This window comes from Pempheris klunzingeri, chromosome 17 (assembly GCF_042242105.1).
Source record: "Pempheris klunzingeri isolate RE-2024b chromosome 17, fPemKlu1.hap1, whole genome shotgun sequence".
NCBI classification, from domain to species: Eukaryota; Metazoa; Chordata; class Actinopteri; order Acropomatiformes; family Pempheridae; genus Pempheris; species Pempheris klunzingeri.
The window spans coordinates 4,721,487-4,749,344 of NC_092028.1; the positions used below are offsets into that span (position 1 = coordinate 4,721,487).

A 27,858-nucleotide genomic window follows, 5' to 3' on the forward strand; every position below is an offset into this window, starting at 1 on the left:
TAATCAACAAAATAAAAGCATTTTGGACTCCCAGTGTAACTCTGCTGTGTGTCTTTAATCTAAAAAAAGATAAATAACAGGAATTTGTGCTTTAAGAAACATTATACAGAATCATAAATGCTTAAAAAGTCATTACATTCACCTTGTGGTTGGAACTGAGAAATCTTAACAGAGGACGCCTCGAGACGACGTCTCTTCACCTGTGTGTGATTGTCAGTTACCATCCACTTCAACCAGTTAACAAGCCAGTCCTCTAATGTTGGCACTTACAGATAAGCACATCAGGTGCATTATGAAACCATGTGACCATGCCACTTTGACGCAGATACACAGACACAGAAACGGGAAACCAAGCAAAGCAGTCATGATCAAAACAAAATAGTTACTTTTGGAGCTACATGTAAATGTAAAAGACATTGTGACGTTTTTCTGCTCTGCCTGACTGTGTAGTTGTAATACCCCCTCATGATCAAATGATGCACTTAATAAGTACTGCTGATTCATGTCAAAATATCAGATCATGACATATGAGATGAAAATACACTTCTTGAAATACATTTCTTGAAAGCATTGCTCCGTCATCCTTCACAGTGTGCCAGACAGCTATGGTATGCCTTTTGATATTTTTCAACATACACTAAAACAACAATAGTGAGTCTCTACCTTAATAACACTCATAGTTAATACATTTACTAGATGTATCGTTCTTAATGTCACCGATATATCTCTAATATTAGGAAAATAAATTCAGTTCCAAATAATTGATTACATATTTCTAAGTTCAAGTCTAAATGTGCATTTCTTATATAAAGTGAATGCAGATAATTCATCACATGTGAAACATATTTCACCTCTCTTCAAGGAAACCTTGGTCTGGGATGCAGATGGTGTGCTTGTGTGCTGACTGTCAACTCTGGTTTCACAATTTTACGACTGCTGGGCAGGAATAATCTCTTCATTGCACAGGACCTCAGGTGTGAAGGGACTCTGGAGCAGCCCGTGAGGGCGGCGTAGAGTCTGTATGTAAGAAACAGGAGGCACTCTGAACCTTCAGAGACGTGGAACGCAAGGCATCCCACCCTCTACAGCAGCATCTGAACAGGACAGAGGAGGTTTTAAGGGAGGTAAACGGAGGTGACAGAGTGGGGAATCGTCCAAAGGACCAGGCTTTTGGGTGGTGTGGGTGATTGGTGTTCTAGCTGCCTGGCAAGACAGGGTCAGAGACATGCCTTTGGATCTCCTGCATCTCTGTGGAGGTCTCCAGGTGCTCAGGGAGGGAGGGGAAGCGCTGGCTGCCACATAGCAGTCCAGGAGGCTCTTGGGACCCTGACAACTGAGGAGGGGTGAGTTCCACAGAGGGCAGAGGGGGTGGGTCTGCCTCCGGCGACATGGACGTGGTGTCATCAGATGCCACAGTGAGATGGATCCCACTGGAGAGGGAATCCTTGGATTTGTGCTTGAAGTCAGAGTCTGGACTCTGGAATGAGAGAGAGGGATAAAGCCTTACTCCTACAGGACTAGACTGATGTGACGACCCTTCCTCCAACCTCTCTGTTCAAGGGAATAGTTCACCATTTTGGGAAATACACTTTTAAATACACACTTACTTGCAGAGCGCTTGATGAGAAGACAGATACCACTTTTACATCTGTATGGTAAATATGTAGTTAACAGCCTCATAGCGTAGCTAAACATAAAAACTGGAAACAGGAGCAAACAGCTCTTTTCTTTTTCATTATCTATAAATCTGTTGGTTACTTTCTCTGTTGAAGCATTAACTGTTTAGAGGTATTTATTTTATCATAACATTAGACAAAGAAAAGCAGCAAATCATCACAGTTGAGTAGTTTGAGCCAATGGATGTTTGGCATTTTTGTCACATAACAAACAATTAATTTTTTGTGGATTTACACTGATTTGCACTTAAAGAAATAGTTTGACATATTGGGAAAATGTGCTTATTTGCTTTCTTGAAGAGAGTTAGATGAGAAGGTTGATATCACTCTCACGTCTAAAGATGTAGTTGCTGGTATTAGCCAGTTCGCTTAACTTAGCATTAAGAGTAGACATAGACAGCCTTGATTTGTCCAAAGGTAACAAAGTGCACCTGGACTACCAGCACCTCATTAATTGTGAGGCAAATGGCAGACCAGGAAGTTACTAGTCCTGCCAAGAAATAGTTTGGCACATAAACCCTTGTGAAGCAGGGTTTTTGTATGGGCTGAACACACATGATAAACTGTGTTAATTAGTTTTGGAGGTACTGATAGGTTAGGATTTTATTACTGTGTCTTTAATTTACAAATGAAAGGACTGCAAAAGGCTAAGATTACTTGATGCCAATGAAATGAGAGCCATTAGGATCTAAAGATAGATGACCACAAAGCCAGTATGTAAACTGAACACAACACCTGTAGGAGTGAGGGAGTGCTGTCGATCTGTACCGGCTGGATTGGAGGGACCGTGTGGATTATGGGTGCTCCTGTGCTGTACAGAGTGCTGGGGTGAGATGGGTGAGGGCTGGGGGACACAGCGCTGTAGGCTGGAGGCACCGGGGCCATCTGCCTCTGTAGGAGCTGCAGGATCACATTGATGTCTGCTGTCATACGGGTCTCCAGCCTGGGAAGGACAAAGAGCAACATCATTTAATCTATCTTCATGATTTGAAAAACACAACATCACTTTCAGCGCTATTCATGTTGTTTTGATGTTGGATGGAACGTTTCATGTTTAAAGTCCTCTCTTCTGCTTTTTCAAAAATGTCCACTAGGTTTCTCTCTTGCTCTCTCAGCAGTGTCTCCCTCTCCCGTATGTGTGTGTGTATCTGTGTGTATCTGTGTGACAGGCAGTTAAAAGGATTCACACACATGACTGACTTAGCAGAGGATTTTCCCATATGACACATGACACCCTTTCTTATCTTTATTTGTCTTTCCCTCTTCCGCTCCCTCCTCCCTTCCTCTCATACATATGCAACTCACTATAACACTACGCACACAGAACTCATATAGAGACACAGCAGGAGAGGGGGGGGGGGCGGGCTTTCAGTAGCTTTACTGCAACCTGACAGTAAACACTAGCCACAATAGTGATTCATCACTACACCAACCAGTTGTGCTTGTACTGTCAGGGGGTATAGCTCAGTGGTAGAGCATTTGACTGCAGATCAAGAGGTCCCCGGTTCAAATCCGGGTGCCCCCTATGGACTGTAACTTTTCTCCTTGCTTACTAAATAGCGCACCGGTTTAACTGGGACTGCAGCAGCTCCAGTCTGGACTCCAGTTCACTAGGCCGATCCTCAGCGCAGGGTGGAGGGTGGAAACTGGCTCTGACTGCTGACGGATGTTTCTGGCCCTCTGAGAACTGGCTAGTTCTGCGGTCTGGCCAGTAGCCATACAGGCCTGACATGCTGATGGGGGCTGCTGCTATGCAAAAGAAGAAGAAACTTCCTTTAATTTCTGACACACTTTTTTGACTGTCATTCAAGTAAATCATGCAGGCCATGCAGGGTGTGCTTACTGGGCTCTTCTAGTTTGGCATTTTTTGTTTGGATTTTTCCAAACAAATTATTTATTCAATATTTTTTTCAATATAATTTTGCAATTCTGGTTTGATTTACAGGTTTTAGGGCAGGTATCATTTTTGTTACTTTGTTTTATTGTTACGTTATTTTTTATCCATTTTGTTTTTGCAGATGTTACTTTCACTTTTCTTTCCTTTTTAGTTTCAGTTTTATTTTTACAAATATTTCACAAGAATCTTTACCTGTGTAACGGATGTATTCTAATACAAACTCTAAGTCTAAATCCTATTTATATTTCCAGCAGACTACTCTTAACTTATATGTCACTTATGCTTATTTTAAAGTGTTTCTTATGGGCATTTCTGTATATAACATTGATTTTAGATTTGAAAAGTATTTTAGATCGCCTCTAAAATATTTTATATTTCAAATATTGAAGACTACCCAGACATGACTTATTAAGGAACTGTAGGTAGCCCTAACCTGAGTATGGTGGTCCCCCGAGGTCTACAGGTGGTCCCATCCCAGCTGAAGGTCCACTGTGAGGCATGAGGTTGACCACTGCAGGGGGGTAGTCTCTGGTATCACCACCAGGGGGGTACAGCTCCCCTTTGCTGTGCCCCATGGGCTTCATCTCGTCATCACTAGACTGTGTACAGATACTGGCACTGCTGCAGAGGTCTTCCCAGTGGGATGCTGCCATCGTTCCCCGGAGGTGGTTGGCCATCGGACAGGACTGATCAGGGTATGAGTCCTCACGGTCCATGCCATCTGTCAGACAGGGTCACAGGACAGCCAGGATAAGACAATACGGAGATAAGATTGAATTGACACATATGGAAATGTGTTGAGCCTCATCCCCACTCACCTGGTCGGTTTCGACAACGCAGGGAACTTCTCCGATGCCGTGTCCGACGGTAGCCACATTCAGAGTCCCTGCCTGGGGTTGCCTGGTTTATTCTATCTGCCTGATACATATCAGCTTCAGTAATACAAAAATACTCAGCAGGTCTCATACTTAAACGATAAATACTTTCTTTGACTGTCTTATATCATTATGTGTAATACATCTATCAGCTATCTATCAGCATTTACATCGAACCAGGCACAACATAAATAATAGGCCTAGGCATGGCTGATACATCACCAAAGGAAATGTTACATTTTTTTGGATGGAATATAAAGAATAAAGACAGGGATACAATATAAAACTGAGAAGAGGTAGTCAAAGCAGGTATGGCCAAGTGATGTAGCCACTTGTGGTGCTATAGAGCAATGTTTTGCTCAGTGTAGATGTAGAAGAGTAATAAAGGTGGCGATATGCCAGTAAGAAAAATGAGAAGAAAAAGATTGCAAGCTGATATGTGATTGCAGGTTTCAAAGCATTACAGGTTTTGCAAATGTTTCAAGAGATAGAAAATTCATTTTGTGTCTAAGGCCTGAGGGATACACACAATAGATCTTAATTTGAAATGCTGACTGTATACAAGCCATGTTTGTTTATGATGAAAACTCCATGGTTAATCTAGACCTTAGACCTTCAGACAAAAAGCACAGCACATGCAAGAGTGTGATCACTGTTACGACGGTGTTTGTATGTGTAATATCACCGTCTGGTGGAACTCACATCTCTCAGGTTGAAGGTGATCTCCAGGTTGTTCCAAAACATGTCAGAGAAGTCAGGATACATGTCCAGGACTTCCAGCAGGTCATCTCTCAGGATTTTGTGAAGGTCGCAGTATGTCAAAGCCCTGACATCAGCACTGGATTTACCCGGTCTCCCATACAGACTGATGGGTTCACCAAAGATGTCGTTCTTTCCTTTAGAAACCACAGCAAAAACAAAGACATGCGTGGGACAGAGTAAAAGTTAATCAATAGGTTCTTAACCAGGGAGCAAGCCACTGCTAGTAATAGTGAAAATAGTTTCAATAACAACTGATCCAAAAAAAGCATTAGAGTGACACTGATTCTCAGCAGCTTTGCTGTTCAACACAAATTGGTCCCCTTAAACACAGCTGCAAAAGAAATGACCTATGCAGCCTGAATCTGGGTGCTGGCCCTATTGATGATCGATGCCACTGTGGAATGGAAGTGGAGCTGTGCCCAAACACCTCTGGCAACACAATAAACAGAGAGGTGTGGTGTATGTGTGTTGTGAAGGGCAGTGTGAGTTGCGGCTGTAGAAAAAGACAAGTGGGTGGAAGAAAAAAACAGATACAAAACTGAGATGAAAGAAAAAAAAAAAACTCCATTCAGTGTAGTTTTAGTTATTGTAATTGAACAACAATTAGCATAATATTGTAAATACACGCTTATTTATTTAATTTAAACAATAGAGTTTGGTTATTTGTAATGGGCACTGATCATGACTCTTCTTGTATAATGTTTCATGAGTGAAATGATTTGTTGATTATTTGAATGGATGGACTGATGATGAAAATAATAGCTAATTTGTAACCGCGCTGGAAAAAAAAGAGTAAGTATGGAGAACGTCCACTGTGGCTTGCAGCTCACCTAGTATGGCCACCACCACATCGTCCCTGAGGATCTCTATAGAGCCTCTGGAAATGAAGTAGAGAGCGGTGAGAATGTCCCCACTGTGGACTAGAGTGTCGCCTGGAGGAGCGTGGGTGGTCTTGAATCGCATGGCCAGAGCCCGCAGGCAGCCTTTGTTGGCGCCTCGAAAAGCTTTACAGTTCTGAAGCAAGCTGCGATTCAAATGGAGGCAGATGTCAGCCTGCAGACACTCAGGGAAACCCTTTAAAACCTGCAGGGAACAGAGGGCATCGGATTAATCTACTGCAAATGTTATCTTTCATTTTTCCTGCACCTATTTGTCCTGCAGGCAGGCAAAAATAGTATGGATCTGAGAGAGAAGGAGCTTAATGCTTCAGTTTGGGCAGAAAGGAAAGTGATCATTTATTTTCATATTGAATTGGCACCCACTGTTGGTGAGATATGATGCATATCATTAATGAAAACAGTGTCCCAACGTTGCAGCCTCAGTGGAAACACTATTTATCTAAATGTGAAGGGGGTACCCAGAGTTGAACTGGGGACCTCTTGATCTGCAGTCAAATGCTCTACCACTGAGCTATACCCCCTATTAAACAAGCAGCATGTGTGACTCCTTAAGCCTGTTTGAAATAGAGGGAAAAAGTTGACTGTGATAAAGGCTTTGTTCGATGGTAAGGATTTCAAGAACAGATTCTTATTCTTCAAATGTACTTGCAATGCAACCAAGAAAACTTTGTGAAAATTTGTGTTTGTGTGCTTGTGTGATTTGTATTTAAGGTTACATGATAGTTCAATGTGGGAAAACTGGGTCATTGCGGCATCAAAGAACAATCCGAACAACCCATGTAGGTCAAACACAGTATGTCATAAGTAGTGCTGCCAATGATGTCAACAATGGGATATAAAACCTGAACCTAAAGAAAACAAATGTGCTAATACATGCTTCAATTTCTGTAAGGCTGTTTATTTTGCAAACCACCTCAATGCCTAGAATCTTTTAGTTATCATCTTTCAATGAGATATTTTGACTATTTGGAGCATGAAAAATACAATATAGTCCTACAGTATACATGTTGATGATGAGTGCACAAATAAGTAGATGCTTTGAGGTTTGATTGAATGTTGTGCAGAAATGAAAGAAGCACCATCAACACTTGTTCCAGTTAAGCTGCCAGTATAGGGGATGTGATTTGCAATTAGACAGAAACGAAAGGGAGCTTTTCTTAGCTGATGGGACAGGGGACACCCAGAGTTGAACTGGGGACCTCTTGAGCTGCAGTCAAATGCTCTATCACTGAGCTACATCCTCCCTCTGTCATTGCATTAGAGGAGCTGGTACTTTATAAAAGTATATTACAGCGATAGCACACTAACACCACATCCATCCATTGCCCACAGCCCAAACATGACTTACAGCATTCATGTCGATGCCGTTGGTGTAGGACCAGGCGTGTTGGAAGTACTCCTCCAGCCTCTGTCTCAGGCCTCCTGGGATCTGGTGAAAGCGGATGAACTCTTTGACTCGCAGCATCTGGGTGTGGTAACGTGCTGTGCCTGAGTACAATCTCTGAATGATGGCCGACACATTCCCAAAGATACTGGCGTACATCAGAGCTGCACGGGACAGACGACAGAAAGAAATGTACATTTTTGAAAATGCTGATATTTCTTCTATAAAAAACAATACCAGTACTTTCAGTTTTTCAGGCAATCACCGTCACACTAACATAAGTCAATTTGCTAATATTTAGGAGCAGTTTGGGTGTTAAATTGATTAAATTATACTATAGTGGCTGTTTATGTTTTCATCGTCATCATTGAACAAAGGTGTCAAAAATCTATTTTGTCTTTAAGATGCATGACCCCCTGATGAATTTCATTACTTTTGTATTTTATTGGAACATTTTTGTGTCCCCTTATGTTGTCACATTCTTTTCCGCCATAACAAACATATAAGTATACAGGAAACACACAATGTTTGTAATCTATAGCACAAAAATGTCATAAATATGAAAATGTACTGAGAGTACTACAATACTCTCAGTCTGGATTCAAACCTTGGTGGCCATGGTTCTGTCTCTGTCTAGCTCAAACAGACACTATAACTGGAGGTATTTTATTTGTTCTAAAAAGTGCTCACTAGTTCTAGAGGGTTCTGATTTCAGATTCACACTACTCACAGCCAATGAGCATTACACAGATGGAGAAGATCTTCTCTGGGTTGGTGTTAGGTGAGACGTTCCCAAAACCCACACTGGTCAGGCTGCTGAAGGTGAAGTACAAAGCTGTAACATACTTGTCCTTGATGGAGGGGCCCGAGGCTACGTCACTGTCATTGTACTGTTTACCAATCTGCTCAGCCAGGTTGTCCAGCCAGCCGATTTTCATGCCTCCGATGCGGGCAGAGCCTGTGCGCTCCACATTGCCAATGGCATACCAGATACAAGCCAGCCAATGAGCAATGAGGGCAAAGGTGCACATCAGAAGGAAAAGGACTGCAGCTCCATACTCTGAGTAACGGTCCAACTTCCTCGCCACGCGTACCAGCCTCAGCAGTCTGGCTGTTTTCAGTAATCCAATCAGAGTGGTTGTCTGGGGCTGGAGGAGAGGAAGACTCCATGTCAGTGAGATAGATAGATAGATAGATAGATAGATAAATAGATAGATAGATAGATAGATAGATAGATCCATCCATCCATTTTCTATACCACTTATCCGTCAGGGTCGGGGTAGATAGATAGATAGATAGATAGAATAATAAAATACTAATAACACACATTTGGCGATGGTGTGGCAGGAAAAAGACAGGCATAACTGATAATATGACTAATGGCTGCATTCCCTTTATTTGGTTGACTGACATGACCTACTGAGATGCTTAAATGGGACAGAGCCATCATTGATGTTATGTGTTGTACACAGAGACCCATTTTGTTGCCCGTTGTGAAAACGGTATATTTAGCTTGAATGGTTTGATGCTCTAATGGCATGGACATCCACTATCTCCCCTTCTTGCTCACCTCCTCAGTCCCAGAGCGGAATATGAGCAGATCAAAGGGGATGGCAGCCACAATGTCGATGAGGAACCAGCCCTTAAAGTAGTGCTGTGCAATGCGCCCCGGGTGGCTGACCACCTCGTCGTTGTGGTTGACGTAGGTGGTCCTAAAGTTGATGAGGATGTCCACAATGAACATGACATCCACCACCAGGTCCACCACGTTGAGCGGGTTGCAGGTGTAGCCACAGGTTCTCCTCAGCTGTTCCTCCAGTTCGTTGAGAAGGAAAGCGGCTGAGTAAGGTGTGAAGATGGCGGTGTAGATGACCAGCAGCAGGATGACCCAGTCCCATACCGCTTTGAAGGGACTATAGTGAAGGATGGTCCACTTGTGGATGCGTGGGGCCTGGAGCTTATACTCTGGCAGCACGTCAGCACCGAGGGACAACACCTGAGGATAGAGGGACAGGATGGTGAGGATGTTATTCATAATGGCGATAGCATAGTAGGATTCATAACTAGTGGAATAGAGTTTACTTCATATAGACTGAGCTGAAAGTTACTTCATGAAGCATACAATTCAAACAGAATAGAATAGAGGGTTTTTGGAAGGTTTGTCCGGTAGTTGTTTTATCTGCTAGGAGATGAAAAGAAGATAATTTGTTAATGGAAACTTGTTGCAACTGCTTTATAATGAAAGCCCTCCAGCAAATACTTTTGTACTGCAAAAAAAGGGAGGTGCTGACGTCACCGATGGTAGCTTGACTTTTTAGATTAGAAGATAAATTAGTCTAGATCATTAGTGATAACAACATGAAAAGCAAACCCTCATGTGAACACTGAGACACAGCCTTCCATTCTCATGAAAAAAAAACTAAAAAAAGACACTGGCTAAGCAAAACCAAGCAATGCAGTAAGACACTGTTCTCTACAAAACATGTCTGTCACTTTACTTCAAGTGAAGCAACAAAAATATCCCGATTAACTCCAGAATATTCACACAGCTTTAAACTTGGCCAGGGTAAATGTGTTAATTATACAAAAATGTGTATGTGTAAATTGGTGGCTGCTGCTCACACTAGGGGGAGAATGGGCCTTGTCTCATGGGCTGGTGGTCACAGTCCTTATTATAGCCAAACTAGAGGGCGCTGTGTTTAATCATGTTGATATCAAACATTTGGCACGATGCCATGCTCATTTCTATCTGGACATTTTTTGTAAGATAGGCAAAACACTGAGGAGAAATATTGTAGTTTTTATGGGTCAGAATAATATTTTATGAGGATGTTTTTTTTGTGTAATAAACGTTTGTAAGTGATTAGGCATTTCAAACATTTATTACAAAGAGGGGAGTAATAGCTTTAATTTTAGTCTACTTTTCAGTTGCTAGCAAGAGGTAAGGTGGGGCTGGTTGTCTCACTCCTGACATCATTAGGTGTTACATTCATAATGAAAATAAAATAAAAGCTAGAATTTTTTTTAACGCTATACATTCCTTGATTTTGCTTCTCATTACAGAGAATAATCATAATTCACATTCATGGTTTAAACAATTCAACAATGAGTATTATAAACATAAACATGGTTATTCTATTCATTTCAAAACTGGATTGTTTTCTCCAGCCGAGAAAATGCAAAAGTTACAAATCTTTATTGATATCACATGTTTTACTGAAATCCCAGTAATGACTATAGGGACAACTAACTTCAACAAGGTCGACCAACCCCATCACAGGGTTGGTTGTCACAATGTGTGTATGAGTGTATTTGATGGTTAATAACTTGCTGTTCAAATAAGTTATAAAAATGAAAGGCATACCCATTTCAACCCAAGATGTTAAGCTTCCCTCTAATGTAGGAATGACTATTGTAAGATGTGTTGTTGATGAGCAATTCACATGAGCATAAAAAGTGTGACAGCAAGCCCCGCTCTCCCCTATTAATGTTTGTTTGTGGACAATTAGGCATTAATATATGATATTCTGTGTCTGAAAGTTAGTGATGCTTCCTCAAAAAGATTCTCACAAAGTTTGGCAGGAGAAAATGTCACAGCCTTTAAATGGCAACACACCCCTACTGATATACACACAAACATACAACAGTGAGTTAACAGTTTAACAGTGAATGAGTCATTAAAGCGATCAGTTTTAAGATCCCACTGACCGGTACAACAATTAGAGCCTCCGTGTCCAGCTTCTCATCCTGGTGTCGATCACAGCAGCCGAGGAGGAGCCCCCTCCAAACCCTCTGCAGCCCAACCTGCCTGCTGTGTAGTGTCCATCTCCTGTTCTGCATCACTTTCTTGCAAAGACCTTGCAGACTAACAAGAAAACCAAAAACCCAGCTCTAACAGAGTCTCTGTGTAGCTCTATCCACTCCCCAAAGGCACTTCACTCAGTCAATTCACAAACTGCAGTTTTTAAAGTGCAGCTCACCTGCCTCTGTTGCACCATGTGACGCCCATTTTATCAAGAACATGTGACCCCTCCTACCAGCATTCTAGTCAATTGTGGACCAGAATAAGTGCAGGCATTGATTGTGTGCCATACAGATGAGTGATTTTAGTTAGTTCTTGTTAACTGCAAGGTCAGAACTCTTTGTGGCTCATTGCTAGTGTGAAAGTACCCTCCTCAAACAAAGTGGGGGCTACATTTCCAATGCCCCATAGCTGACATCTATATCAACACCAAATAACTATCTCACGTAGAAATGCTCTAGTGCATTGTTGTCCTTCCATCTCCTCTGACTAGTTAGACCCTCATCATTTGCATTTTAGTTTGCATAATTATGGTCACACTCACCATAACAAGAGAACTTGTATGACGAGTAGCTGCAGTGCCTCTACAATCAAACACTCACATAGGGATCACAAATAAAGTCTTACACTTTATCATCTATTTAGGATCTAGTTATTTGAAGTAAGTGCTACCCTCCAAAAATGCTGTTTCTCTCAGCTTTCCCAGATGAAAGCAGTGGCCAGAAATAGTCAAAGTAAATTGTTTCTCAAGGACAAAGTACTTAATCAGAAAAGTTACTAAATCTGTATGTGGCCATATTTGGTTAACATGAAAGCAGGGGGACAGAAATGAAGTTAGGCCTTCACTAGGAATGGCTCGTATAGTTTTCCATTTCCTTGCAAAGGCCTTAAATGACAGAGGGCTCTGCTACTGCTCCATAAATCTGTTCTTCATGACCAATAGATTGCACACAGAAATTGGAAACCACAAAGGATTCATCACATTCCTCCAACATTACAACCTGTTGCGCTCCCTTGTGTGTTAGCAACTGACCAAAGTAGCTGAACAGATGTGAAAAGACAACACAGTAATGAGACTGTAAACACATGAACGAAAGTTCACTCATTCAAGAAATTTGTTATTGATGTTGTCCGCTGTGTTTCATAATGACAACCAGAGAACAACTGCCACCACCAGTTTGCACGCAACAGCTCTCTCTTGCCACTCTGACTCGTATCATAAGCCAGTGTGAAAAAGATAAAATAGCTGCTCATTAAAGGTAGAAAGTACAGCTTGAATACTAAACTTACGGATAGTTTATGTGTTATGAAAACAAGCAAATCTTACATGTATCCTTACTTTTGAATAAAAGCACAGTGCAAAGTGTCTTTGCATTGCATCTAAACATGAACACATCACATATGTCTACGCAAAAACGTACAACAGGAGCAAAATAAGCTGGCGATTCTGTGCACAACATTTGTGAAAGCTATCCGAATAGACAGACAGGACCTTGTCATATAGGTGACATGGCATCACCTTAAACTAGGTAAAGTTGATGTTGCTCACCTCTGGAGCTACAATAGGTACACGCAGGAAGGGCGAGTTGGAGAAAGAAGACAGAGAGAAAGGAAGAGGAGGAATGGGTAGAAGAGCAGCAGGCAACCAGGAAAGTGGAGCTGAAAAAGGACAGAGAGAATTTGAGGAGGACACCAGGGAGCTTGAGAGACCCAGTAAGGCTGAGGTACTCACAGGCTGCAGTTTGTGCTTGAAGCTCATGCTGAAGCGCGCCACAGGGTAAACAGTAGGAGAAGACTAAGAGACAACACGAGAGAGAGAGAGAGAGAGAGAGAGAGAGAGAGAAGGCAACCTCTGCTCATCCATCTGTATCGCCCTCCCTCCTACTCCCTCACTCATCCACCCTGCTTGTAGCCCAGCCCTCACTGGGGATCCTCTTTCAAACATAAAAAAATCCATTGGCTCTATGAAAGATGACATCTGCCGCATCCACTGCCTAAAGAAGTAATAACTGCTAAAAGTCAATATAAGTCCTGCTTGATGTGACAAGAGACAAGTCTGACTTAATGAAGACACTCAACAAGATCAGACCACAGCTCACCCATACTGTCTCAGACATATATTCACATAAAGTCATCCAATATCCTGTCTCCCAATGTAGTCCCTCACCACAAAGGAAACCACTGAACCAATCTCCACAGCGACAATGCACTTTCACATTCTGGTGCCATGACTTATCAGAACTAAACAAATAATCTACCCATTAAACTTTACTTTCAGATCCAAAAAAATTAACACTCCTCCAAAACTTGCTGCTCTATTTACAGGACACAGTACGAGACAGGAATGCATCACTACATCAGTTTCCCATGCACTAATTCCAGTACTGGAAAAACAACTTTAGTCAGAGATCATTTTTTCACACATACACTAAATGTGGAATCGTATACCGTATTATATAAGAGAGAATAAACTCTTGACCTTTCACATTTCAAACGGGCGTGTAAACACCATCTGATGGACGGACAAACCGTCAACCACTGATTCAACTGACATATAGTTTAAATGTAACACATTTTAACATCTGTAATGTTACTTTTAATCTTTTCCTGTGTGAGAAAGAAAGAAAGAAAAGCTTCTAATAAGAGGAAACCCTCAGGCTTTAATTGAACTTGTGATTTCTTCAATGTTGACAGCAATTCATAGGCAGTCTGATTTATAGTCAGCTTGGAAAATAATTACGTAAATATCTATATCGTTATTTTCATGCAAAGTGTGTTTGTATTTTTTTTGCATAATCTTCTTCAAGTCATTGTCTTAATGTTGAGACAGACGAGTGAATTCATATTGTGCTGTTCCTGATGGCAGTGAAGTTCTGTACGTTACACAAACTCAATATGGACATTGTCCCAAAAAGAGGCAGATTAAAAGACAAATTATGGTTTTTTGAAACACTGGCCGTAATAATGTTGTGCTGTCATGCATGTTTTAACTAACTGCACTTTAAAGAAACTAGAAACAGCCTCATATTCCAGCCTGATGTAGCCAAAAATGTTTGCAGGGATGAACATATTATTATGTATACTGGAGGAGAGTCATGCAGGCGCCTCAATTTATTTCGATGAAGTTGTAATTTAGCTGTTGCTGCTCTTAATGAGTTTGATCAATGAGCATGTTTAGATCATAACACTAACATATTGTCAATTCAAAATGCAGCCAGATTTATCTGGGCTAGTGATTCCTTATCTGTTGTAAGCTAATTCAAAGCCAGGGGGCAGCATATAAACACACTTCAGCTTTCCCAAAACACACACACACACATAGACACATGGAGACATGCACACACACACACACACACACACACACACACACACACACACACACACACACACGCGCACACAAACACACAGGGAAAAACACAAACACACTAGTGTGCTGCGGCTTTTCTACAGTTACCAGTCTTTTGCAAGCTACAGTCTAATCAGTCACACTGTGTGCTTCATGTTACGCAGACAAATCAATATGAGCAAACATCAATAACAACCTTCATTTCCCTTTCTGTAAGGTGCCAATCGAAATCCAATTAAAAAGGCAGGATTGTGAAAATTTTTATTGTATAACAGAATATAAACAAAAACTATAGACAACATATGTTTATAGATCTACTTAAAGGCAGAACGATATGATTATTCTTTGGAAAACTTGCACTTGGTAAAGTTATTGACCAGTTTGTTCCCACATGGGAGCAGCAACGATTACTGTGACCTAAAACATGACCTGCAGGGTTTGGCATTCGTCTGTGACCCCACGACTATGATACCATTGCGAGTCAATTCAAGCTGTTTTAACAGCACAAAAACTCAAACTGGCACTAGGATGAAGACGGCTAGAGGGGACTGCAGCGGGATTTAAAGGGCAGCAGGCGGTTTAACGGATGCACAGAGAGCATGCCCACTGCCCTCCACTTCCATTAGCCCCAGAGGCCAAGGTCAGTGGCACCGAGTGCCGCTCAATAGCTGTCGCCCTTTTTACTCACTTTCATAACTACATCTCACCAGAACTCTTCTCTGCTCTCACAGACAGCTCTGTGAACACCCCCCCCCCACACACACACACACACCACACAATATCCATATACATCCTAACACACTCAACAGTCCCCCCCTCTCTGCCTGGTTAACTTCTTTACTGACATTGCATACAGCGGATACAACAATACCTCAGGCTGTGAATAAAACTTAACTAATGAGCTAACACAGTAATGCTTTACTACCCTTTCACTAAATAACTAAAACAATGTTCATTTAGTCTATAGTCACTTCATGAATGTTTAGAATTTCTGTATGGGTTTCCAAAGCACAAACATTTATATTTCTGGTGTGTTTGGATTGAGCAGAAGTAGATCTATGCAAATGGGCTAGCAGAGACAACCAAAATGTCTGATGGGACAAATAAATTCTACAGTAAGTTCACACAGAGGCTTTGAACATGGTTCAAAGTTGTATATCAAAGTTAAGAATAAACTTGAGTTTGAATATACAACTTATATATAATATATTATATATGTTATATATAAGTTGTAAAACTTATATTATATATTACAACAACAAATGTTTGATTTTCAACACAATCTGGTGTTTCATCTACACAACCACGTTTGTAAACCAAAAAACTTTTAACATTTGAAATGAACCCATCCAGTTGTCATATTTGTTTGTTGTCTCCTGGCGTCTCATACCAGATAATAGCAATGATCAAAATATACAGTCAACTTAATATGATATATGAACATGGTCAATGAACAAACTGACAATATATATTGATTTTGTGATGATAAAGGTTAGTTTCACTTAACAAGCAGGATTTTGTGACATAACAACTAGTTTGGAAGGTAATCATGGTTCATATATTAAGAATGGAATTGTCAGTAAGGTAGGAGACATCTTGTGTCAGTAGTTTAACTTGAAATGAAAATGCATATTTATAGATTCTGGATGTTTTAATGTGGGAGACTCTTAAGTAATCTAACTTTTTTTTGTGGAAAAACTAAATCAGGCACAAACCACTGTTCAAAGCAGAGTTATTTTTTTATGTCTTAATAAATGTCAGGAGGAGATCTTTAAAATGTATCCTCTGAAAATCAAAAAGTAAGTGAAATCACTAGAGCATAACCTAAAGCAAGACGATTTGACAGAATCTATCCAAACCACATAGACAACAGTCTACAAATATAGTCTCGTGTTTTCTGTCAAATGATCTGCACAAGTGGCTTCATATTACATCAGTCTTAGTGCATCTGTTTAAATCTTAAGAATCAAAAAATGAGGGGGATCCATACATTTCAACTAGAATGATTCATTTATTCAATATGAGTGAAAATATCTCAGTGCCTCAGCAAGATTTAAAGACTCAGTTCTGGATTAAATTGTTGTTAAAATGAAGACGACCTGAGGAAGATTATGTTTGGTCTGTCAGCAGGAGACATACCAGAGACAGGATATTATAATAACTGCATTCAACCTTCCAAGAGAAATACAAGAAAGAGTAAGACAAACCCTACTGAGCAGCATACAAACACTCCACTGCCACGCTAACACAAAAGAACTCTCACATTATATTCAAACTTGTTCATGACGTGAGTGAACAAGTTAAGTGTTCTGCCAGGCCTCTGAGGAGGCCTTCTGTTCGTCCAGTCCGTTTTTCTGAGGCCATAGAAGCCACGTTGCTTCCACATTGTGCACCAAGTAACAGCCGGATATCAATACCACTCTCCCTTCTGGTGTGAAAAAGTGAGATTGCCACCACCACCACTGAGGCAGCAACATTCAATCACAAAGCAGTCACGTAGGCAAACAGTACTGGGCAACTAGCATGTATATTTAAGACCCATTGATAATACATACACACATCAGAAGCTACGGAGGAGTAATGCCTATGTTACGTGTTGTTGTGGTGGTTCGATAATGTTGTTAGTGCTGTATAATGCTCCTTCCATAATGCAGAGCCTGTGTAAATATAAAAGTAATAACTAATCACAATGCACTTAGACAATCATGCCTCCACCATACCTCTGTACATTTGCGGTCTTAATAATAAAAGATGTTTAGGGACGTTTTTTTCTGAGCTTCATTAAAATGCACATAGCGATAGTCAATCATGCTGAATGTGTGATAATGGCCATTATTTCTAGAGAACACCTAAACTCTGCCTGTCTTTGTACAGTTTTTGACTTAAATGCCTGCAGGAAGGCATTATTCTGTATCTATAGGTGAGGTACAATCACATGTTGCAGGAATACTGGGATTAACTACAGTCATTGCATTAAACTGTTGTGGCAGCTTGTGTCAAATGAGTCAAACCTTTGTGAATTTGGCATAACATTTAAGGAAATCTTCACTGGGTTATCTGGATAAGTTTGCTGAGTAGTCCTGAGCCAGTTCTTTTTAATTCCATCCATTTCAGACAGTATTCAGACAACCTGCTTCTTGTAAAATGCTCACTTATAAACCAAAAACGGTTTACACATTTTCTCATGGTGATGCTAATATACCCAGATTTTCAACAAAAACCACATCACTTGTTCCTTGGCCAATGGTCCAATTTCAATGACATCTACAGGTTTTAGAACCATCCTGTTAAATAGTAAACCAACAGCCAAACAAACAGATAAACTGGGCCAAAAGCACAACCTCTTTGGCTCAGACTGGAAAGACAGACAAGTGACCTTTGTGGAAGCACCTCAGATAAACTGGGTTAATGTGATGCACTACGGGAGCCCCACAGTATACTGCTAGGTCCATCCTCTACCAAACTGTGTGTGTGTGCAGATGTGTGAAGCAAATAGATGTACTCACTCAAGTACTACACTATTACTTACAACTTTGAGGCACCACTACATGAATATTACCAGTTTGTAGTATTAACAGTTTCTGAGACGACTCTTTTTCCACTAAAAGTCAGAGATAGGTATTGTGGTTAATATTCCACAAAATGTATCAAACTGCCTCACTTAAGAATTACTTTGCAGATTCAGATTTAATAGTCAACATACGATAACATAAAATAATCAATATAAGATACATAAGATAGGCTCATAAGATTGAAAAAGAAAATATCTGAAATGTTAGATTAAAAGATTAATATTATTTTATATTTTTTAGTAACGCACATAAACAAGTGTGCCTCACTTCTATGACACAATGTCTTTTAGACATTAACTAAAGTGGTAAGTCTAAAGAAAACAAGGAAACAATTTTGAAACTGAAATGTAACACTCAGATATCCTGTCTTCACAATTCATATGTCTACTTTTAATGTGTGAATGCATTTTACTACTAATAGTTGTGACTTTTACTGAAGTCAGATTTTAAAAGCAGACTCTTTACTTACATTGGAGTATTTTTCCATTGTGGTTCTTTTTCCACTGCTGTATGTGAGGTAATAATGTGCCAAAATGTGCACTGTGGAGTGATAACAGGTGGCTGATGAGTGTGTTGGTGCTGCTGGTGCCATAGATGTCACACCTCAGGTGAGATTATTCTTTCACACTCACACCCTGTGACTGCAGATGTCTTTTAGCATCGTCAGTGAGCCAGAAGCCATCAACATTTATAGACATCATTGTCTGAACCATCTATGTGCAGAGACAATGACTGGATGTGACAGTGTGGGGAGATAGACTACAGTAATGGCCAACAACCTGAATTTATCAAAGAGGACGACAGGAGAAGTAACATGATATGACTGATATTATTTCCTCTCCCAGTGTGTAGTGTGACAAATCTTTCAGTAATAAACAAAAACAGCTAGCAGACAAAGCTATTCTGACTTTTTCACCACAACTTCTAAATATGAGGCTGCACGTGGTTGGAGTCAAAACATTAATCCTACCTTGCAAAACATCATCCATCAGTAAGTCCTTAATGATGTTAAGTTAAAACCTTGCAACAACCAAGACATACATAAAAATTTGCAAACTGGTTGGGAAGATTTTGCTCAATAATTTCCAATAATTTTCAAGAAAAATCACTGTTGATACCAGAGCAATGATCTGTGTTATTGTGTGTTACCATGATATGGATACTCTTCTAGAAAACTCTTGAAATAAGGAAACTGCACTGAGAAGAAGTGAAATTATTTCACCTCATGGACAGAATTTATTCTTACTTTAAAGACAAATAAGTCATGTTAGGTTTAGTCTAGTTTCAACTGACTTTTTTCCATTATAATCGTTCTATACTCGCACATCAATTACTAACTTTTCATCCAGCAAAAAGATGACAAAAACATTGAGCAATGTTTCTTTTTGATCACAGCCAGCTAACAATCACGCCCACAGAGGTTAGGCACATTTTGAGAATAGGTTGAAGAACTCTGTAGCTATGACCATACAATGACTGAACAAGTACAAAGGAAAGACAAATGTTTCATCTCTCTTTTTCCACTGAGACGGTAAAGGACCCATCTTACCTGTGTGACCTGAGTAACCTTCTCAGTGACATTCTGGGTCCGGTCTTTAATCTTGCTGGGTGCAATGATTTCAATCTCAGTGGGCGAAGGAGGTCTCATCCGGTCCGAGCCGAAGGTGAGAGTAACCTGAGGGATCCGGCCGATGGTCCTATGTCTCATCAGGTCCGAGTCCGACGTGGAGTTCAGAGCACTTGGCTTCAGATCTGCAACAGAGAGGGGCATCATCAGCAATTAAGGCTCAAAACCATTATGAATGGTGGTGAGATGTTTTTGTTCAGCCACTATTTCTTGTATTCAGTGTATACTATGTGTGTATGACCCTGACACTTACCCAAACCAATACACATTTATTTTTGTCAGTAACAACAACAAAGTTCAGAAGAACAATGTTCGCTAAATGACCCCATAAAATGATGGACCCCAAACTGTGGGTCTTCTTTGAGTTTTCTGGCCCCATCAAGTGTGTAATACAAGAGCACATTAACACACACACACACACACACACCGACAGAGAAATTGATTAATGTGATCTCTTGGATGTTGGACATTACAGTTTACTAATATGATAAAAACATAGATTGTAGATATATTTTAGTTTTTCACAGAAGCAAATAACCTACTGTAATATGACAAGTCGTTCTACATTTTAACCACAAATTCTCTCTGAGATGCTTTTAGTGTCCCAGTCAGACACTCACTGCTGATGGCTCGGGGTTCTCCGGGCCGACTGCTCCATTCTGCCCTCATGCCATCAATGTCGTCCAGTGATGAGGCGCGTCGGAGGCTGCGGACGCTGTCTCGAGAACAGCTCAGAGGTAATGTCCCCCTGGGGAAGGCGATGCTGGGGTCCAGCCGGTCTGTCAGCAGGGAGCGCTGCTTGGTGGAGGACTGGGCTGCAGGGGAGGGGGGATCCAGGTCCTGCTCTATCAGAGCTTCAGTCTCAGACTGCATGCAGCTCTCCTTGGATGGGATCCGAAACTCTTTCAGAGGAACTTCCTCACTGTTTGGCTGAACAGAGAGCAAAATGGTTTTGTTTCAGGTGTGTGAAAATGTTAAAGTAAATCACACGTCTTTCTTAGGAAACATTATCTGCTGTTCTTCTGAAATGTTGCAAATCATTGCAACAATAGACAACAACAGAAAGTAAACCTGCAGCAGAAAAGAATGTTACATCCCTGCCAAAGAGCCCCAGCATATAAATTTGCCTGACTTGGCCCAGTGCAGTTCCGGTGTCGGGTATGGATACTGTCAGGAAATTGTTTCCCCCAAGATGTGATTCATCAACACACAGAAGAAATCTAAACAGAAGTAAGGGGAGACTCTGAGATGAGACAGATTAACTCAACGCATCCCTTTCAAACAACTCTCACAGACATTTGAGGCAGCCAACATGTGAAACTGTGCAGTGCATATGTGATGGTTGGAAGTTACACCAGGAGTGTAGTGTGTTGCTGTCTCTAAATAATTGGAGTGCAGAATGCTGTCTGTTCTGTGCTCTAAATGCATGACATGCATAGCACATACAGTATGTAGTCAGATTTTTTGTTTAGATTTTAGCAGGCGTCACATGACAGTATGCACTACAGTGGAATGGAAGGTGTGCATACATGCAAGCATAATGCATGTACTGTGAGTACACCACCTCACCTGCAGGTAGTCCACTACTACTCCTTCAAACTGGTCTTTGGAAAGTGAAGGTCTTCGCATGGACCGCAGCATTGGCAGCCTCATCTTCAACCTGCGATTCTGACCTGAGGGAGAAACTGTGTTTTCAGCTCAGCCGTTACTCAACTCCAATTTGATCTACTGCAGATTATGTTTGCATGCAATTATTTCTATTATAAATTCTGGGAGACACTTTCGACTGGATTATTTTTTTTCTATAGTTACAAATGAGCATGCAGGGATTCATAATTTATATTTACAGTTGCAGAAAATTGCATGTATCAGTTTATCTCAGGAACAGAGACTCAGCTTCTCGAAAGTTAAATATATATTAAGGTGTAGGATATGCATTTGTCTTTACAGTAAATCCATCCTTGAGTGACTCTATGCCTGAGGCCTGACTTCTTCATGGAGCGATCAACCAGTTCTTGGAAGTCGAGGATGAACATGATGACAAGGCCTTCTTCATTTTTTACAGGGACAATGTCCACCAGGCACGGCCTACAGGTCCCTTCAGAGAGAGAGAGAGGGAAAGATACATGAGAGGCCAACATCAAGAGGAAAACAGGGGGCACCCAGAGTTGAACTGGGGACCTCTTGATCTGCAGTCAAATGCTCTACCACTGAGCTATACCCCCATGGACAAGGAGTCTTATCAGTACTTTTTTATGAGCCCAGGCTTTTAAGGGGTGTCATGAGAGAGAGAGAGAGAGAGAGAGAGAGAGAGAGAATTTGAAGCGAAGAGGGAGGGACGCACTTCAAACACTGAAGGCTAAAAAAGGCTAAATGAGCAACATTTCTGTCAGGTCTAACTTCAGTCTGCAATCAGTGTGGTCTAAAAATAGAAGGGAGACAGAGAGATCACACACACACACACACACACACACACACACACACACACATACATACAGAACACACTGAGTGCCTGCATTCAGTCCCATCCACACATCCACTCTGAGAAAACTGACAGGAATTTAGTCTGGAGGTAAAGAAAAAAAGTCGGCCTGTGAGAGCCGGCTTGTTCTGAATCACATTGTATCCACTTGTTCGCAGATTTCTCTGCCTGTTCAGTCTGGGAACACAGTGGGAAGCAGGAGACAAAACAAATAGATGCTTAGTGGATTTGAGCTGGCATGCTGATCACATTTCCATGACAACAGCACTCTAGACTGCACGCCCTAGCCCAAATAGCCAAAGTAACAAAAGACATGTGTATGTGTATGTCTGTGTGTGTCAGAACACAGTAAATGTATTTGTGTTTAATGTGGATGACTGCAATCGTCTTGCTCGCCTCCATCATGTGTTTCTCCTTCAGTGCCTCTGTACGAGTGAGAGATAATGTGAAGTAGGCATGGTGACAGAGATCAAGGAGACAAAATGCAAACCTGTGCAAAGGTCAGTCTAGAACTGGTGGCAGCATTGAGAACAAGTCAGCAAGTCAAGGGGAAATGAAGATTTGAGCGAAGGGAGCTTTCAGTAAAATGCCACGCTATGAATCACAGATCAAAAGTTTAAATGTCTGTCTCGCTGTGTTATTTCATTCAGTTCTCTCTCCACAATACTAATATCACCATCTCTGAGTCTGCACACTTGTCAGTCCTTCTTCCTAGTGCTTCCCAGGTTGCTTTATTGTATCCACGTTTCCCTAACTAATTGTTTTCTTAGTCTCTCCCACCAAGAATGCATGGAGAGACGCATGGAAACCACGTGAAGTAACGACTGTTTCTGGAGATGGCTGCAGCTGATCACAGCTGGATCAGCTGGATCGTGTTAACAGCTGGAGAGACTTTTGATGGAGTTTGTGTCTGCGCACATGTGCACTGTCCTAATACTAATAAAGGAACACAGTTATCACTGATTGAGCAGCAGTATTTTCTCTCTGATACTTGTTACATCCACCCGCACATGAATAACCTCCTGCACTCACACACGACACAGGAACCATTTCTAATGGCGGAATGCATTTATATTGTTTATTATTTCCATCTGTGGTTATTCATTTTCTGATTGTAAAGTCATTATATAATAATCCAGAATATGTTTACAGTATTCATTATCATATGGAAATGCTGTGGCTCAAAGCTTACACTCAGGAATGATCAGTCTCACATGCGACTGAACGGAAATGATGATAAATACAATAAAAGTCAATGGGGGAAATAACACATCATGAAATGACACATTTTACTAACAACTGAAGAAAGTTGTATGTGATCCTTTTGTTGTCCAGACCTTGAATTTTTTGACAACATGGTGAATAACACATATGGTGATACACTTGAGTTTAATCTGTTATCTGTCTTTACTCCAGTATGTAGCTCCAGTGATGTTGTGGTACAATTACTGATATCCAACAAAGGGTGCGTCGGCCTGTAAAAGACTCAAGGATCCTCAGTGATCCCTGCTCGCTCCTCTGAGCAGAAATATGAGCTTTGACCGAGCGTGGAGTGAGGAAATATCAAAAAACATGGCAGGTCACCACTATATATTTGATATTTAAAGGTAGAATCTGGGAAAAGCTGCATGTAATTCTGTTGAACAAATTGCCAACAGCAGACAAGCCAATACTTTCAAACTTATAAAACTAATACTTACAAAACTAATGACATCCCCATCAGCCAGCCTGACTTGCTAAACATTTACATGTTAGCATTGTCATTGTCAGCATGTTAGCATGCTCAATCATGTGCCTCCGTGCTGCCTAAATGAGCTGCTAGTGCAACTTTAGACTTGTTTACCATCTGATTGTCTCTGGTACATGAGTGAAACATCATTAGAGAAGCCAGATATATATTTTTGGGACTACTTCAGTTGAGTTGACTTTGGCCTTATCTACTGTTAAACTGAATTGTATCTTTTATTGTCTCCCATCAACCACAATATCTGCATACCTTTAAAACCTGCTAAACTATATCCTTCACTGCTGGAAACAGCATTCTTTACCTCAGGGTTTACATACTATCCTACAAAATATTGATGATGATTTAACATATTTGTGTTTTTGTGTCCTCGCTTTGGATGTGGAACACCAAAATGTTAGCAGAGTGCAGGTAATAAGTTGTGTAATTTACTATTCCTTTCCCCATCCATATTCCAGAAATTAAGAGCAGTGAGTATGCTTTGCTTTTGAACGGCTGAAATAAGACTATTCAGTCAGGATTCTTGTCAAAACATGAATCTCAAAACAGAGGAAGATACGGATGATTATGGTGACTGTGTTTTCATAACCGTCAAGCTGTCCAATAGGCCAGATTGTGCAATGGCTAGAAGGCTCCTACGCAGGGATCTGAGGTTACAAACAGGCTCACAGGGTTTTTTAATTTCCTGCCCTACTCATCCTTGTTTTTGACTTTTCCTCTCCTTTCCTCCTGTGTCTTACCCTCCTTAGCATAGTAGAGGATCTCCACCTTGCGCTCCTCAGAGCCCAGCAGGGCCTGTGCCAGCTGGGTCAGGGCGCTCTTCATGGTGCCGGGCCCCACTAAGAACTGGCAGGTACAGGGCTGCTGCATGATCTCCGCCCTGGCAAAACCAAACATCTGGCAGAAGCCTTCGTTGCAGTAGATGATGCCACAGTTCTTCGTCTGGGCGTTGGCGATCAAAAACTTGCGATCTGAAGGGAGGAAAATATATTTCAACTTAAGAAGCTAAAAGATAGGTGGACATTTTTCAGTTTAAGGTACAAAGTAAGTAATGCTGGAAACTAATTTTTAAATACGTATTGCTGCCTTGAATATTTAATTTTTAACATATAATTCAAAATTCCCCATAGTTTAATATGTCCATATATATTTTCTAATTACAGAAATTGAGCAGTCTTGTTTACACATTGCTAAAAAGTGCTTTAGAGCCAAACCATGTAACAGATATATTGAAAATTAAAATAAACAAGCATATTAGTTTAAACTATACTTTTCACTTTTGTTTGTTTAAACACTTCTTCTGCGTGGGTTTGTACCCTCCACTGGACAAGTAGCTGAAGTGGCACTAATCAAGTCCACCTTTCCATGGTGCTAATGCTATTAGCGTCACATTATTAGCGTTCTCCCAGGGGGCTGATGAGGAGCAGGTGGGCACTTGAACATAAGAGCCTCTGTGGTGTCACACCTGCTCTCACAGAACTTGTGGGAATTTCCAGGTTGTTGACATCTGTCAGGATAACATTTTACCTGCCCTTTTTTGATTAAACTGAAAATATCCATGTCGGCAATATTAGATTATATTATTGTCTATCTATCCTGATAGATTGCTTCTATTTTCTTATCTATCTTTATGCAGCATACTGTGTATTTTCACTTTAATTTTATATGGTTTTAGGCAGATTTTAATGTATTATGTTGAAATTTTGAGCCGCAAAGCTACATGGAAATTATGAATTGGGGGAAAATACTTCTATAATTGGATGCACACAACCCACAATATATGGGTTATATCATGCTGTGAGAAATACTGTGGCTGTACAATGTCAGGTGGAAACTAGACCACAATAATGTTTGTTTTTCCTGCAATGTCAAACCTTTTGGTGCTTATCTCTGAGTTACTCTGCACTCAGAAAAAAATCCTTAATAGCAATTCAAAGCTTGCATACCGTCCAGCCATAGTTATTGATGATTGTAATGTACGTGGCACCGGCAACAGCCACTATGCCAAAAACATTGACCATCATGAAAGTGAACCAGGGCAGTTTAGTTTGAAGGCTACTAATGGAGGACATATACATATACACATACATATATATAAATATATATCCTCTGCAACATCTGACTGGCCCTTTTATTATCCTGTGGTGGAACTGGGTTAAACAGTTCTTCCTGTTTGCTGCCCACACAGATGAAAGGAGGGGACTCTTCTCTCAGTCCCTCTCTTTAAAGTAAATGGGTGAGCTCCTCTGGTGGAAAGCACATCCTGTCCAAAGTCATTATCTGGGGCTCAAAGCGGAAACACTGATCGTCACACTGTTGCTAAGCAGCACCACTGTGGCACGTGCACTCACCTAGTTGTGCACATACATCTGGCTGCGTGTGCTCACACACACACACACACACACACACACACACACACACACACACACACACACACACACTTAGAGACATACAGTAGAGCCATTACATAATAGATGTTTTTTTGAAGGAACTCCACAGATTCAAGCTTTATTGGCCCCAGATCTAATCTGGCTAAATTGGATTAAGAGCTGTCAAATCCACTATTTGTCCATGTTTGGCCAGTACCTGATCAGGACATCAGTGTTATTTTCAGTGTTACACATCTAACACACTGCCAGTAGTCCATAGTGAGATACAAGTAGTAAAGGGGGAAATGTGTAAGGAGAAAAGGGAAAAAGTGACCTCAAAGGTAGACTGAAAAGCAGGGTAGAATGTTTTGTAGTGTTCTTTAACAATAAGCTACATTAACAAATATGTAAATGACTGATGTGCAGTGGAGCTTTTAGTAAACCAATAAAGAGATCGACAAAAAAATAGACATCGAATGCATCATTTGTGTTTTATCACAGGACTTAGCAGTTGCAGGAAAAAGGTTTTTTATTTCAAAATGTATGAGAATTTGTCTCTCTGTCTGGAACACGTGAGCTAATGGAACATAATGTTATGACATCAGGTGAGCACTTACACACAGGTGCAATAACCCTAAAACATAAAAGGGCCAGAGAGGAGCTGCTTAGACGGGACATTTCAATGTAACATAAAAAGACACCTGTTCAGACAATAAAAGACTCTAAATTGAATACAATAAAAAGTGACCAATCATGTGTGAGAAATAAAGACTATAGGAGAGTGTGGCTGTAGCTGAAAAGATGCCGTGGCTAACTTTAATAAATAAAATATTCCATGAACAAAAAAGAAGAAGCTTTGGTACCAAAGTTTTACACACATTATTCATCACTGTCATTTAAAAGTACAACTAACCCTGTTCCATAAGCAACAATGCTCCATTTTCAGCCATTAATATCTCTACACTTTTGGCCCAGTGCCCCCACTGATATCACCAAGAGCTTCTTTCAGGGAACATTATTACCCCCCTATAAATATTGGGTGTAGCTAATGGAGGGCAAAATAAACTGAACAAATTTTTATACACTTTTATACACACCTGCTTGAGACTGCCACCTTCAATAGATTACTTAAAAGCATCTCCACAATTAATACAATTCAGCATTATCAAAATGATCTGGCTCGGGTGTTTAAAAGTGACACTATGCATATTCTAAACCCTTTTTGTTGTCATTGTTGTTTTAATCGCAATCACCTCAACTGGCCACAACGTGTTTCATTTCGTGTGCACTTACTTTGCTCGTCGAATTTCCTGATGATAGTGTCCAGGTAGGTGTTCTGGAGCGCAACATGACCGCGTCTCACAGGCATTTTGGTGCTGAGAGAAAAGACTTCTCCGACACATGAACCCTACTAGTTTGAATA

At 40.7% G+C, this 27,858-nt stretch overlaps 2 protein-coding genes and 4 non-coding genes across 6 annotated transcripts in view; 2 read left to right on the forward strand and 4 right to left on the reverse strand.

The window, feature by feature from the left end:
- Positions 1-27,858, forward strand: part of LOC139217353 (pyruvate dehydrogenase (acetyl-transferring) kinase isozyme 2, mitochondrial-like) — a 188,728-nt gene that overhangs the window by 93,067 nt on the left and 67,803 nt on the right. The window lies entirely within an intron of this gene.
- Positions 55-27,804, reverse strand: kcnh6a (potassium voltage-gated channel, subfamily H (eag-related), member 6a). The gene is made up of 16 exons (XM_070847351.1): positions 27,729-27,804; positions 24,807-25,037; positions 21,789-21,938; positions 21,410-21,513; positions 20,461-20,770; positions 19,763-19,965; positions 9,064-9,489; positions 8,224-8,641; positions 7,458-7,657; positions 6,041-6,293; positions 5,151-5,344; positions 4,392-4,491; positions 4,007-4,294; positions 3,242-3,425; positions 2,412-2,619; positions 55-1,477 (listed from the first exon to the last, which is right to left on the reverse strand). Exons 1-16 carry the CDS (start codon positions 27,802-27,804, stop codon positions 1,196-1,198), a joined length of 3,627 nt encoding a protein of 1,208 aa, XP_070703452.1. The 3' UTR covers positions 55-1,195.
- trnac-gca (transfer RNA cysteine (anticodon GCA)) lies at positions 3,130-3,201 on the forward strand. The gene has a single exon. It is a non-coding gene; the product is annotated as a tRNA-Cys (tRNA).
- On the reverse strand, positions 6,559-6,630 carry trnac-gca (transfer RNA cysteine (anticodon GCA)). The gene has a single exon. It is a non-coding gene; the product is annotated as a tRNA-Cys (tRNA).
- Positions 7,281-7,353, reverse strand: trnac-gca (transfer RNA cysteine (anticodon GCA)). The gene has a single exon. It is a non-coding gene; the product is annotated as a tRNA-Cys (tRNA).
- trnac-gca (transfer RNA cysteine (anticodon GCA)) lies at positions 21,994-22,065 on the reverse strand. The gene has a single exon. It is a non-coding gene; the product is annotated as a tRNA-Cys (tRNA).

Excerpts from the sequence above, each read along its gene's own strand:
- kcnh6a (XM_070847351.1), bottom strand. The coding sequence starts at position 27,804 with ATGCCTGTGAGACGCGGTCATGTTGCGCTCCAGAACACCTACCTGGAC. Across the intron at positions 3,426-4,006 it reads CGGGGGACCACCATACTCAG|CAGCAGCCCCCATCAGCATG; the intron begins GTTAGGGCTACC and ends TCTTTTGCATAG. Across the intron at positions 1,478-2,411 it reads GCACTCCCTCACTCCTACAG|AGTCCAGACTCTGACTTCAA; the intron begins GTGTTGTGTTCA and ends CTCTCATTCCAG.